A 12,696-nucleotide genomic window follows, 5' to 3' on the forward strand; every position below is an offset into this window, starting at 1 on the left:
ATACTATGTTGTTTCCCTACTTTGGTTGAAGACCAAAGGCTCTCTTCAACCAAAAACCATGGGTAATTATAGAACATAACAAGAGCTGAAGGACTACATTTGGTCCTTAAGAAATGACGATTGAATGGAATAGTCAATTGAAAAGTGGAGCTTAGCATGAACATCAAATATTTTTGGCATCTTTCTTTTTGTCCAATTTTTGTAAAGCAATAAAAGAATATAAAACCAGGTAAAAAAGAAAACAGAAAGAATGTAAATTGTTTAATGTCACCATCATGAGACAACAATTCTATCCACAAGAAAATAATATCCCCACAACCGCTTGAGTGATGTGTTTCTTTCACGCGTTTCAAATCAATATCATTCCTTCTGGAAAAATTTGTTCATATTTATCAAAGCAAAATGACACTTTATGGCTGTAAAAGGTTAAAAAAAATTGCGATAGAAAAAAGTTGAATAAGCTTACCTTAAATTTTAAAATTTGATTTTGAATTTTAGGATATACAATTACACAATAGATAAATAAACTAAAGGCATTCCCAAAATATCTATAATATTATCATAAGTAATATCAATCTCACACAATAAGAGTTCAGATTATTTTATTTTAAGTGGATGGAGATAATATCTTTAAATTTTTCAAGATTGTAGTAGTAATGGAATAAATAAAAGAAAAGAAAAGAAAATAGTTCCTAATCGACATTATTATTTTGGCTTTGGTGAGGTTTTTAAAATTTAAAGTATCATTTTTACTATTTTCTCGGTCAATATATGATTTTCTCATATTAACCCTAGCAATCTCATAGCAAAAACAATAATCCAATACTAATCAAGATTGCATCTAATAAAATGAGTTATTTTCTCACAACGTGATGAGAGATGCCTATACGTAGTACTCAGCAGTATTTTACATAAGATAGCCTTTGATAAGAGACAATTTGAAATGAAATAAACTTACGTAAAAAGAAAAGAATAAATTATAAATTAATGTAAATTTATCCTTCTCACGAGTTCACGATGTCTGCGGTTGTGGAGCGCGGGGGGAGCGCATTCCGGTCTCCAATGCCTTCATGCCTTCTCCCAAACCTGTTGCTGTCTCGGTTGTTCCTTAACTTTTCTTTTAGTTTTAGTCACTCTCATAAGTCATACTTTTTCCTTAAAAAAATAAAAAAATAAAAAAAAAAAGAAAAGCAAGTAGTATCATAATAAAGCAACTTATTATTTAAAAAAAATTAATCATTTAATCCATATATTTTAATCTAATTAGAATTCAATTTTTAAATTTTAACTAGTTATAACTTAGTCTTTTATAATTTTAATTCGATTCTAACTCAATTTAAATTTTATTTCTTATAATTTAATTCTTATATTTTAATCACTTAAATATCATTTTTATATTTTAAAAAATAAAATTATAAAGATTAGAAATGTTTTGGACATTTAATATTTATAATACTTAAAGATTAAAAGATTAAGATTATAATATTTGAACTTTTAATATTTGTAATATTAGTAATAAAATTATAAAGACTAAAATTATGCTAAAAATTTATTACTAATATTTTAAATTATTAAACTCTTTTAATCTTTATAAATATTAAAGATTTAAAATATTTTTAATCTTTATAATTTTATTTTTAAAAATATAAAGATTAATATTTAAGTTGTTAAAATTATAGGGACTAATTGTAAGAAAAAAATTCAAGAACTGAATTATAATCGAGTTAAAATTATAAGAATTGAGTTATAATAGATTAAAGTTTAGGGATTGAGTTATAATTGGGTCAAAATTACAAGGAGCAAATAATTAATTTTTCCTTTTAAATTTTTTGTTTTTTTGGAAATTATTATTTTAATATTAAAGTTAAATCATTAGAGTTTAGTTAGAGAATGAATCGACCAAATTTAAAAATAAAAAGGAGCAGGGAAGTTTACCACCTTGCAGCCCCACTTAGCTGTATTTAGGTATATTAGCTGCTGTATTTAGGTATATTTGGTTAAAATTCAAACCTCAATTTGGGTCATTTAAATCCCAGTTTTGGTCTAAAAAATTAAGGTTAGACTATTTAATTTTGTTTGAAAAAATTTGATAGGAAATGGCCTTTGATTTAAAGACGAGGTTAGGTACGTAGCTGAATTTCTTAACCTTTGGCTTTCCTAATTATTTAAAAAAAACACAAATCAAGTTAAACTAATTTTTAAGTAAATATTTAAATATGAATCATATTACAGTATTTAAATTTCACCTTCAATTTACAAATTTCAATTTATGAAAATTTTAGTTTTACATTTTAAATCCAAACGCACCTATAAAAGAATAGTATCATCTCTTCCTAGACAGCATATTTGCCTACGTCCGTTTTATATATAAATCACTTTTAATTATTTTATCAAACTCAGAAATAGTTCAATTATTGATTTTATAAAAAAAATAAAAGTCTCATAAAAAAAAGGTATGGTAGGACAAATAGATATTTTTTAAGTCAAACTAAACTAAACAAGAAACTTATTAAAAAAAAATTAACAGATACAAGTTTTTTATAGCAACATTTTCAAAGTAGAAAATTTTAATTATTAGCAATTTTTTTGCTCAAATGTCACCATTTTATATGCCATTTAATGTTATTACAGTAAAGTCCCCACAACACTCCGGTGATCTAGTCGGCTCACTACACCTACTCATTTATCAGTTATCTCTGAAAACGACAAGCCCACTTCGCTTCACGAGCCCCATTTTCGTATTGCCCTGCCTCTGCATCTCTTTCGGCAAGAATGGCGGCCCTCTTCTTCGCTTCCTTCTTCTCTGCACTTTTCTATTTACTTCTCCTTGTTCAGAGCTCCAAAAGCCCAGACTTAGAAGCTCTCATGGCGTTTAAAGCTGCGTCAGACACGTTCAACAAGCTCTCAACTTGGAACTCCAGCACAGACCCTTGTACTTCTTGGTCCGGCGTCTTTTGCCTCCATAACCGAGTCTCTCGTATCGTTCTCGAAGACCTTGATCTCCGAGGCTCTTTCGAGCCTTTGACTTCTCTAACCCAGCTTCGAGTTCTGAGCCTCAAGCAAAACCGCCTCTCCGGCCCCATTCCGAGTCTCTCCAATTTCACGGCCCTGAAACTTTTGTACCTCTCTTACAATGAGTTTTCCGGTGGGTTCCCGGCGACTCTCACATCGCTTTTCCGCTTGTACCGTCTTGATCTGTCTCACAATAACTTATCCGGCGAGATTCCGGCCACGGTCAACCATTTGACCCACGTTCTCACTCTGTGTCTTGACGAGAACCGTTTCTCCGGCAACATTCCCAGTCTGAACCTTCCAAACCTGCAAGATTTCAACGTCTCCGGGAATCGCCTCTCCGGCGAAATTCCCAAATCACTGTCGCGTTTCCCTCAATCGAGTTTCGCCCTAAACCCGTCTCTCTGCGGAGCTCCGATGCAGAAATGTGCCAACTTTGTGGCCGAACCCAGCAAACCCGGATCTGAAGGAGCCATTGCGTCGCCATTAACTCCGCGAAGTAACCCACCACGACCACCAAATATATCATCCACACCGAGCTCCATGCCTGCAAATGAAGCAACAACTCCCAGAAAATCCAACTCACCAGCAAAAATTAGCCCCCTAGCTCTGATCGCTATTATTCTTGGCGACATTGTGGTTCTCGCTGTTGTCTCTCTTCTTCTCTACTGTTACTTCTGGCAAAACTACGCTGCGAAATTGAAAGAAGGAAAAGGTTCGAAGCTCATGGAGAGCGAGAAAATCGTGTACTCATCGAGCCCGTATCCGGTGCAATCGGGCTTTGAGAGGGGTCGAATGGTGTTCTTCGAAGGGGTGAAGAAGTTCGAGCTAGAGGATTTGCTTCGGGCTTCAGCGGAAATGCTGGGAAAAGGCGGGTTCGGGACAGCGTACAAGGCTGTTCTGGACGACGGCAGCGTTGTCGCCGTCAAGAGACTTAAAGACGCTCAGATTGGCGGGAAGAAAGAGTTCGAGCAACACATGGAAATTCTGGGAAGGCTGAGACATCCGAACATTGTTCATCTGAGAGCTTACTATTTTGCCAGAGACGAGAAGTTGCTGGTCTCCGATTACATGCCCAATGGAAGCTTGTTCTGGCTTCTTCATGGTACGTGAATTTCATTTTACTTGCAATCATTAAATCTTTTGGGTTGGGTTTAATGAATTTGGCTACTTGGAAAAGTTGGCGAACAAGAAGATTCATTCCCACAAAGATGAAGAACGCCAATCATACTCTTGTTCTTGGTGGCTTCAGCATTAATTCATGTTACTTAATTATCCCTTCTGTTACTACCTTCCTGATCAAACATGGTTGAATAATGAAAATGCAATAGAACAGAGCAAGACATGCCTAATTGTAGGGTGACGATGGATCTAGTAGGCTTTAAGCGGTCGTCCTGTGGATTATTTTCTTAAAACATTCAAGTTGGACCATGTAATTATGAATATTTATACAGAAATTAAAACACAGTACAGTGCGGGGATATTACTGATTTAATTTAACAGCTCATTTTTGCGTGACAGTGAGCAAGATGACTCTGCAAAGTTATATGGATTAAAGCTGCAGATTTGATAGGGTCCATTTAGAGCTTCTTGCTTTTTTCAAATCATTGAAGTTGGACCATGTGATTATGGATGATTCGTTAATTGGTTATTTGAACCCGTGGCAATTTTATATTCTTTTTTCTTGTACGTTGACGAGCAAGCTGTGGCAGACGATAGCAACTGTAAAAAGCGCAGGAGCTATACTGCACAAAATCACTGTCTTCTTTTGCTTTTTGTTCTTTTCCAGAAACATGTCCTTGTGCTTTTATCTTTAGTACTGCCAGATTCTGAACCCCTCTGGCAAGTTTTCCAGAGAAGACTGAAAAGAACTGAATGTCAAATTCGTAATTATGCAAAACCTTATGGGTAATAGGTTATCTTTTCTTTTTTCCCGACAGGTAACCGAGGACCTGGGCGGACCCCACTGGACTGGACCACGAGGCTTAAAATAGCAGCTGGAGCGGCGCGTGGAGTGGCTTTTATTCACAGCTCGTGCAAGTCCCTTAAGCTCACCCACGGTAACATCAAGTCTACAAACATCCTCCTCGACAAGGCGGGAAATGCGCGCGTTGCAGATTTCGGGCTCTCCATCTTTGCTGGCCCCACCGCCCCGAAATCCAACGGTTACCGTGCTCCGGAAGCCCTTGACTGTCGGAGGTGCACTCAGAAATCCGACGTGTACTCCTTGGGCGTCGTCATGCTGGAGATCCTCACCGGGAAGTGCCCCTCCTCCGTGGACGGCGGAGGCTACGGGGGAAGTGCGGTGGTGGATCTTCCGAGGTGGGTACAGTCGGTGGTGAGGGAGGAGTGGACGGCGGAGGTGTTTGATCTTGAGCTCATGAGGTACAAGGATATTGAGGATGAGATGGTGGGGCTGCTTCAGATTGCTCTGGCTTGTACAGCGGCTGCGCCTGATCAACGGCCCAGCATGAGCCACGTGGTCAAGATGATCGAGGAGATACGTGGGGTCGAGGTATCGCCGTGTCATGACACGTTCGACTCTGTGTCTGATTCGCCTTCCGTGTCTGAAGATGCTTCTTGAAGCTCTTCTTATTCAGAGCGGGAAAAAAAGTATTCAGGTTTTCCTTGAACCATCTTTTAAATATTTAGTTAGATTAATCGATTGTCGTGATTGTGATAATCAAATCGTTGCCAAATGAAAATTTGTGAAATTAGCACTATTTTTTTTTTTGCCAAAAAATTTGCACTAAAGTTAAAGTTGATATCTTTATTTCTCCTCGCGAAAGAAGGGTTGTCATGTGAGAACCGAAGACATTGATACAAAACAAAATGAGAAGGTGGAACAGAGTGTTACTCTTTCAATCAACAAGAATGAAACTTTTCATTCTTACATACACTAACCAGAATAAAGTTTCTTTCTTTCTTTATTTGTTTTTTTGCCTTGGCGGTATAATCAGAATAAAGTTTTTGAGTGAGAAGGGTAAAGCAGTTTTGAATTTATTCCTATTCTTTAGATTGATTGGCAAAGTTGCTAGCTTTAATATGAAGTTGCTTTTTTTTTTTTTTCCCAATAAGAATTGGAAGAGATATTCCAAAATTAGAAGTCCTTGTTCTTTTCTTCCCCCGGTTGAGAACCTGGTTCGGGGCTTGCCTCACTCGACTAAGAGGATTTAACGAGGTCCAAATTAATCTGGGTTGAGACATAACAAGAACGACAAGGAAGGGTGCTTCTAACCACTTACACTCCTGCATTTTTCAAACTCGAATTCAAGATCTCTAATTAAATTAGAGTATTTGAAGTCCTTATTTGACCTTGTGGTCTGAGGCATCAACTTTTCTGACATGTGCAATTTGGAGGACAAGAGGTTTCTGCGACCAGCGTCTTAGGCAGTGTTTCGGTTTCGGATAGTTTGGGACTTTAAAATGGCATGAGATGAAGGACGCTGACTAGATTTTAAAATGAGTAAAATAGTCCCAAATAGGGCAGAAATATCCGGCTACTCATTTAAACCTTTTTAAAAAAAAAAAAGAAAATTGATTTTAAAAGTTTAGCTACTTTTATATAAAAATGATTTTGAGCCTTAATTTTTTAAACCTTAGACTTGAATTACTCTTTTAAGTGCATACTTATTTTAATTCTAAAAAATAATTTTATATATTCAGATCTGAGCTACTCATTTAAACCCATATTTATTTTAATCTTAAAATAATATGATATTTTATAAATTTGGATTCCATTTAAATTTTAAAATATTTGTTTCTACTTTAAAATTATAATTTGTATTACTTATTTTGAATTTTTGAACATTTTTGGTTGTACTTCAAAACATAAATACATGATAATAATTTGGCCAAAAATATATATAATATAATAATAAAAATATTAATTTTGAAAATAAAAATAAATTAAACAATGAAGACAAGCTTTTGAATAAAATTTCGAAACATAATTAATAAGAATCGAGCTTGAAGAATTGATTAATTTTAAAATAATTGGGCTTTTAGGCTCAAGTTCATAATAGCCAAGCTCATGCACATTGCTTTCACTCATTTGTTGACTCTAAATTAGGATTACCTTTCAAGTTATTAGTGACTATCTTAAACCCATTTCTTCTAAACTCCAATTTGGGGATGGAGAATGGAGGATTTGGATCTCATACTTGTAGCAACTATAGGATTGGATGCTTACTCTACAAAAAGAATTTTGCCAACAGCCACCACAGTTTTCATGAAAATAACATTTAAAATTTACAAAAGCCACGCTTTCCTAAAAGATGTGGCTATGTTTTACCACGATTGATATAGCGACATTTGTTTATAAACTTTGGTAGAGGGTTTTGCCATGCTTTTAAATCATGGCTACTGAACTAACTAAACTATGCCTAGAAACAGGTTTGGTTGTAGTGTTATACCCACGTGGCAAAATCCTTATTGTTTATTAAATCAAGGGTTTGAATAATATTGTTGCAACCAAAATCAAAAAACACTAAATCTAAATCTCTTAAATTAAGAGTGTTCACAAGATGAAACGAGACAAGGACACTTTTATCTTATGTCCTATCTCGTCTCATCTCATGAAAAATTAGGATAGGATCAAGTTTGAGATGTGCCTCCATCCCGATAAAAAAGACAATATGAGAGAAATGCTTAAATAATAATATTCATTAAAATTTTAAATCACATAACTTATTAAATTTAAAACTAAAATAAGATGAGTGCATAAACCACAACAATTTAAAGTTAAATATTGAATTACATCAATCACAACTATAAATGTACAACTTAAAATTAAATATACATGAGACATAATACATTATGATAATAATCACAAATGATCTCTAGGCTATAAGAGTAATAATAACAAACAAACTAAGCACAACATCAATTTATTATTCTTTTTTCTTTATCTAAAATATGTTGAGCTAGTGATTCTTTTAAAAATAAAGCAAAATACAATATAAATAAAAGTTATTAAATAGAGAGATATAAAAATAAGTTGTATTAATATAATTAATATATTGTAAAGAAAGAAATTACCTTGTATTTCTTATTTTGTGTCATTAAAATTATTAATATAATTTTTTTAATTTTAAATAGGAATTGCATGTATTGAAATTATAATTAATATAAATATAAATTATACTAATGTAATTAATATATTTAATGTACATTTTTAAAATAAAATAATATATATATATATATATAAAATATTTGGGATAAGATGGGATAAGATGTCCCGAGGGCTATCCTATGTTCCATCTAGTCCTAAAGCCCCTTCCCATCCTGCAAAGTTGCACCCTATTTTTTTTAGCCAGAAAAACTTACCTTGATATAATCGGGATGAAATCAGGTCGACCAAGATAAGTATAAGGTTGAATACCCCTATCCTAAATAACATCGTGAATGTCTAGCTCATTTCTTCCCTATAATTTAAAACTTTCTTAAACAGTGCATGCCTATATTATTATGTTTATACATATGATATTTTCCATCCATCTTTCCAATAATGATCTTTGTATTATGATAGATGAGTTTATATTATATATTATTTATGAATGGATTTATATTATTATATTATTGTTTTTCCCCTTTATGCGTTGCTCAATATCATAGGAAATGGAGGAAGATTTTATATCAACAATAGGCAAGGAATTTGACAATGTAGACTGCAGAAGAACCATGAAAATTTTGGACTATAAGTTCGGAAATGAGCTAGACATTCACTATTTGATGTTATTTAAGAGATCTGATAGATTTGGATTTAGTGTTTTCTGATTTTGATTTCAACAAGATTATCCAAATCTTTGATTTAATGAACCGCATGAATTTTTCCTGTAGTTGCCATGGGCATGGGATCCAAATCTGGAGAATGGCATGGTCAAATATAAATAACATCATCAGAAAACTTACCATAATCATTCTTACTCCTTCTCACTCTTTCACTTCTTTCCACTCTAAGACTAAAACTGAAAAAATATATAATTATAACTAATTTAAATCTACTATAATAATTATTAAATTATATTAAATTAAATCATTCATTCCCTCTAGTAAAACCTCCCACTCCCAGCAATGAAATGTTCGATTCCATCCCACCCCACTCCTTTCATTCCATCAATCACCATTTCGTTCCTTTTCATCTTATAATCTCTAAAGCATCAAGTTTTCTGTCAAGATACATGCGGAGGGTGTTTGATTTATGAATTTTTATACGGAAATACGAAATCCGTTACAAGAACTCCAGACAGTAAGTATCAAGATAAGTAAATAATAATGCTTGTAAACCAGGGGGAAAAAGAAAAAGAATAAATCGAATAATCTCTCGAATAATCTTTTCATCAAGTTTTCACATCTTGTATATATCATCACTTGAGTCTTCTCAAGGTACTTCTCCAGTCGAACTTATTCAGATCCGCACCTTCACTATCTGAGAAATGCATAACCCTAGGAGCAATCGCCAGAAGCTTGGGCAAACTAGAAGGCGAGAACTTTCTAGCAAACAAAAAACACACGTTGGTTTCTTTACCCCCATTATACTTGCACGTCTTGTTCCTCAACCTCTCCAACAACTCAGGAGTCACCTCACCGTTCAAGAACTGGTTCGGATGGGGCCCACCCTTGGACCAGTCAACCCAGGTCAACGACCTGTTCGAGTTTCCCTCGTAGAACTTGATGCTCACGAACGTAGGCAAGTAATGCTCATCCGCATAACAGTCACCATGACAGTACTTCTGAAACACAGGGAAGTACACTCTGTCGGAGACAACCTCGAGTGCGAGGTTTCTGTCCATTTCGAACCACTGTGAGCCTTTTCGCCATTGTCGGAGGGACACTAGTGGGAGCATCCTGGGTTTGTAACGGCCACGACCAACCCAGCTAGGGTCGTCGTAGGCCATGACGTAGGTCTGCTTGGAGTTGATGAGGTAGGTGTAAACGGTGGAGAAGTTGAAGAGGGGGATGCAGGATTCCGACAAGAGGACGAATCTCTGGTTCGAGACGTCGAGGAGGGCGTTCGCCAACAGCCGTCGCTCCGCTTCGATCATGTCGACGTTGCCCCAGTGAACTTTCTGCATGATACGTGATGGACATGAAAGTGTTAGTCGGTGTTGATGGTGGCTGAGTTAGGTTGACCCAGTTTATTATTATTGGTAAACTAACTAATTATAAAGCAACATGTAGCTATGTTCCGGTCCCACAAAAACAAGTGAATTAATTATAATTTAATGTTTTTTACTTTTTGGTACAGCAGCTGCTTAAGAATTTTTCAGAAGCCATAAGCGAAGGAAATTGAAGTATCTCTTTCTTTGGTTGGTTCTGAGTTTTATTGTGCTTTGTTTTCTTATAGAAGCAAAATGCAAAAAGTGGCCATGAAGTATAACCTAGGAACATATGTCGGGAAATGCATGTTGCTGAGAAGTTGAGAATGTTGAAAAAGCTGTTCTTTTGTGCCTCATGAGCTACCTACCAATGGCTTGGAGATATAAGTGGGACACACGGCTCTGTCTGAGTTAGATCTAATGAGAGTGGACATACCATGTGGGATAGGACCAGTTCATAAAAGATGAACGTGGTGATAAATGTGGCAGTTGTTTCAGTTCAAAAAGAGGATATGTATTTCTGATCTCCAAGTTTTTTTCTGTTAGAACTCGGACGACCAAAATGGCACTTTCCTTATTAAAAAATCTTTCTAAGAATACCCTTTTGTCTATTTACTATATTTCCCAAAAAGAGCTCTCTTTTAGACAAAAAAATTTCTCAAAAAGACTACGGGCAATTTGAAGGGTTAATTTCTTTACTGACTGCAATTTTGTGGACCCTATATGAATCAATTACTGACTCCCTCTGTTTTGTTTCTTGTTCTGTTTACATCCTCATCTTATCCTCTTGGTTATTCTTTTCCTCCTCTTCAACAGAGATTAGACCAACTATACATATGCATACAATGAAGCAAATGCATAGAGTATGTGAATTTGACTCAGACTAAAAGAATCATTGGAGTCACTTGGTATCATCTTTTATCATGTCATGATTCAGATTATGGTAAAGAAAGTCCAGATGACTGCCATTATTGATGATAGCTAGACACTAAATCTATGAACATGTGGGCATAGAAATGGAAAGCAGTTGATAAGCCTTCCTCTGTTTTGTTCTGTTTTCTTTACTCTCGTAGCCTCGTCATTGGTTTTCTCGTCCTCTGTTCCCTCGTATCATAGATTAAAACGAGTTGTATGCATACAAATAAGGAGACTTGAAAATAGCGACTTTTTAGTTGTTACCATCATTTTTGGGGCCCGAAAGAGCAAAACAAAGTAGAGTACATTTAAATATGATTGATAATTAAATAGAGTCCAAATCAATTTATTAACCATTTTATTTAAGTAGAGGAGAAACAAACTGACCTTGCTAGGAATTCTTCGGCCACGGAACACTGGGCTCTCTGGGTCAGATCCATTGTAAGATGGGTCTGAGTGAACATAGATTGAGTAATACCCTTCATGTCCTTTGAAGAACAAGTCCCACAAAGGAGCCAAACGCACAGGACCTTTCGTCAAGAACAAGAAGGCCACCTTAGCAACACGCTGGAAAGGGTACTCGGAGATCCTAGGAGACATCGAAGCTCTCCACAGAAGCTCCTTCTCGTCCATGTCGTGCATGACCACAGGAGGCTTAAGGTACTCCTTCATGTAACTACTGTTAGACTTAGAGGCAGGAACATCAGGCATCTCTGGTTTTGGTCTTTCAGATATTGGTGGGGGTCTGAATATTCTTGGTGATGACAATGAAGAGATCGAGAACTTGGTGAATTCGACACTAAAGTTGCAGTTCTGAAGGTAGAAGCTGATGATGATCCCTAGAGTTATCCCACAACCCAGAAGGATCAAGTTGGGAATAAGACGAACCAGGTGGCTTTGAACATTCAAAGGCTTTGGAACTGAGTTCGTTGGGTACTGATAGTTTTGGTTCTTCATTCTTTCTGGTTTATCTAGCAGAGGCTTCTAAAGATTATCTTATATACTCAAAGCCATAATAGATGAAAACAGAACCAATCTGTGAAACAAGGATTACCAACAGCTCAAACTGATATGATAGCAGATTCTTCAGAAAGATCAGACTTTAGCCAACACAGAACTGTGACATGTGTGTTTGTATTTTGGATACAAGAACACACAAACGCAAATAGTTAGGGAGGGATGTGAATATGCGTGTGTATTGCAACGCGCATTGGCTTATATATACATTCGTGATGAAATGAAGTTAGATTGTTGTTGTTGTTTTTGCCGAAACTTCAAAGAAAACGCATTGATTTGTTGTTGTTGTCGTCGTTGTGTTCCGGTGCCGTCTTGTACCGGTGGTCCTGGTTGGAGGAATATCCAAACGACGTTGACGTTTTCTGTGGAGTTTTCAACCGTTGAAATTTATGTAACGACGACGACGAAATTACGAGAAGCCGCCAGCCTTCCACCTTCTTCGTCTTCTTAAAGACGTGTTTGGTTACTCCTTTTTCGTGCTCCTTCGTTTCAAGAATTCAATTCCTGGAGACAACTGGCATGTGCTAGAAAAATCCCATGCAGATGGAAGCACCCTGAAGAAGACTTTTTCGTCACAGGGTTCATTAATTTTCTACCAATAATCAAGAATAATAACATGTGGAAAATGATGTGAGTGATGGAATTGGTAGGT

General features: G+C 35.7%; 2 protein-coding genes across 2 annotated transcripts; one reads left to right on the forward strand and one right to left on the reverse strand.

Moving 5' to 3' along the window:
• The first annotated feature begins 2,683 nt into the window (after positions 1-2,683).
• LOC129300221 (probable leucine-rich repeat receptor-like protein kinase At1g68400) lies at positions 2,684-5,862 on the forward strand. Its single transcript, XM_054938768.1, has 2 exons — positions 2,684-4,117; positions 4,953-5,862. The coding sequence occupies exons 1-2, from the start codon at positions 2,773-2,775 to the stop codon at positions 5,594-5,596; spliced, it is 1,989 nt and encodes a 662-aa protein (XP_054794743.1). The 5' UTR covers positions 2,684-2,772; the 3' UTR covers positions 5,597-5,862.
• A 2,974-nt stretch (positions 5,863-8,836) lies between these two features.
• On the reverse strand, positions 8,837-12,123 carry LOC129300223 (glycosyltransferase BC10-like). The gene is made up of 2 exons (XM_054938770.1): positions 11,415-12,123; positions 8,837-10,082 (listed from the first exon to the last, which is right to left on the reverse strand). The coding sequence occupies exons 1-2, from the start codon at positions 11,982-11,984 to the stop codon at positions 9,381-9,383; spliced, it is 1,272 nt and encodes a 423-aa protein (XP_054794745.1). The 5' UTR covers positions 11,985-12,123; the 3' UTR covers positions 8,837-9,380.
• Between the last annotated feature and the right edge of the window lie 573 nt (positions 12,124-12,696).

Source organism: Prosopis cineraria, unplaced genomic scaffold (genome assembly GCF_029017545.1).
Source record: "Prosopis cineraria cultivar Desert tree isolate PC_DT_omini unplaced genomic scaffold, ASM2901754v1 PC1488, whole genome shotgun sequence".
NCBI classification, from domain to species: Eukaryota; Viridiplantae; Streptophyta; class Magnoliopsida; order Fabales; family Fabaceae; genus Prosopis; species Prosopis cineraria.

Bases quoted from the DNA above. Each gene is read 5' to 3' on its own strand.
- LOC129300221 (XM_054938768.1), top strand. From the start codon at position 2,773: ATGGCGGCCCTCTTCTTCGCTTCCTTCTTCTCTGCACTTTTCTATTTA. The intron at 4,118-4,952 runs GTACGTGAATTT...TTTTCCCGACAG, and splicing joins CTTGTTCTGGCTTCTTCATG to GTAACCGAGGACCTGGGCGG.
- LOC129300223 (XM_054938770.1), bottom strand. From the start codon at position 11,984: ATGAAGAACCAAAACTATCAGTACCCAACGAACTCAGTTCCAAAGCCT. The intron at 10,083-11,414 runs GTCAGTTTGTTT...CGTATCATGCAG, and splicing joins GCCGAAGAATTCCTAGCAAG to AAAGTTCACTGGGGCAACGT.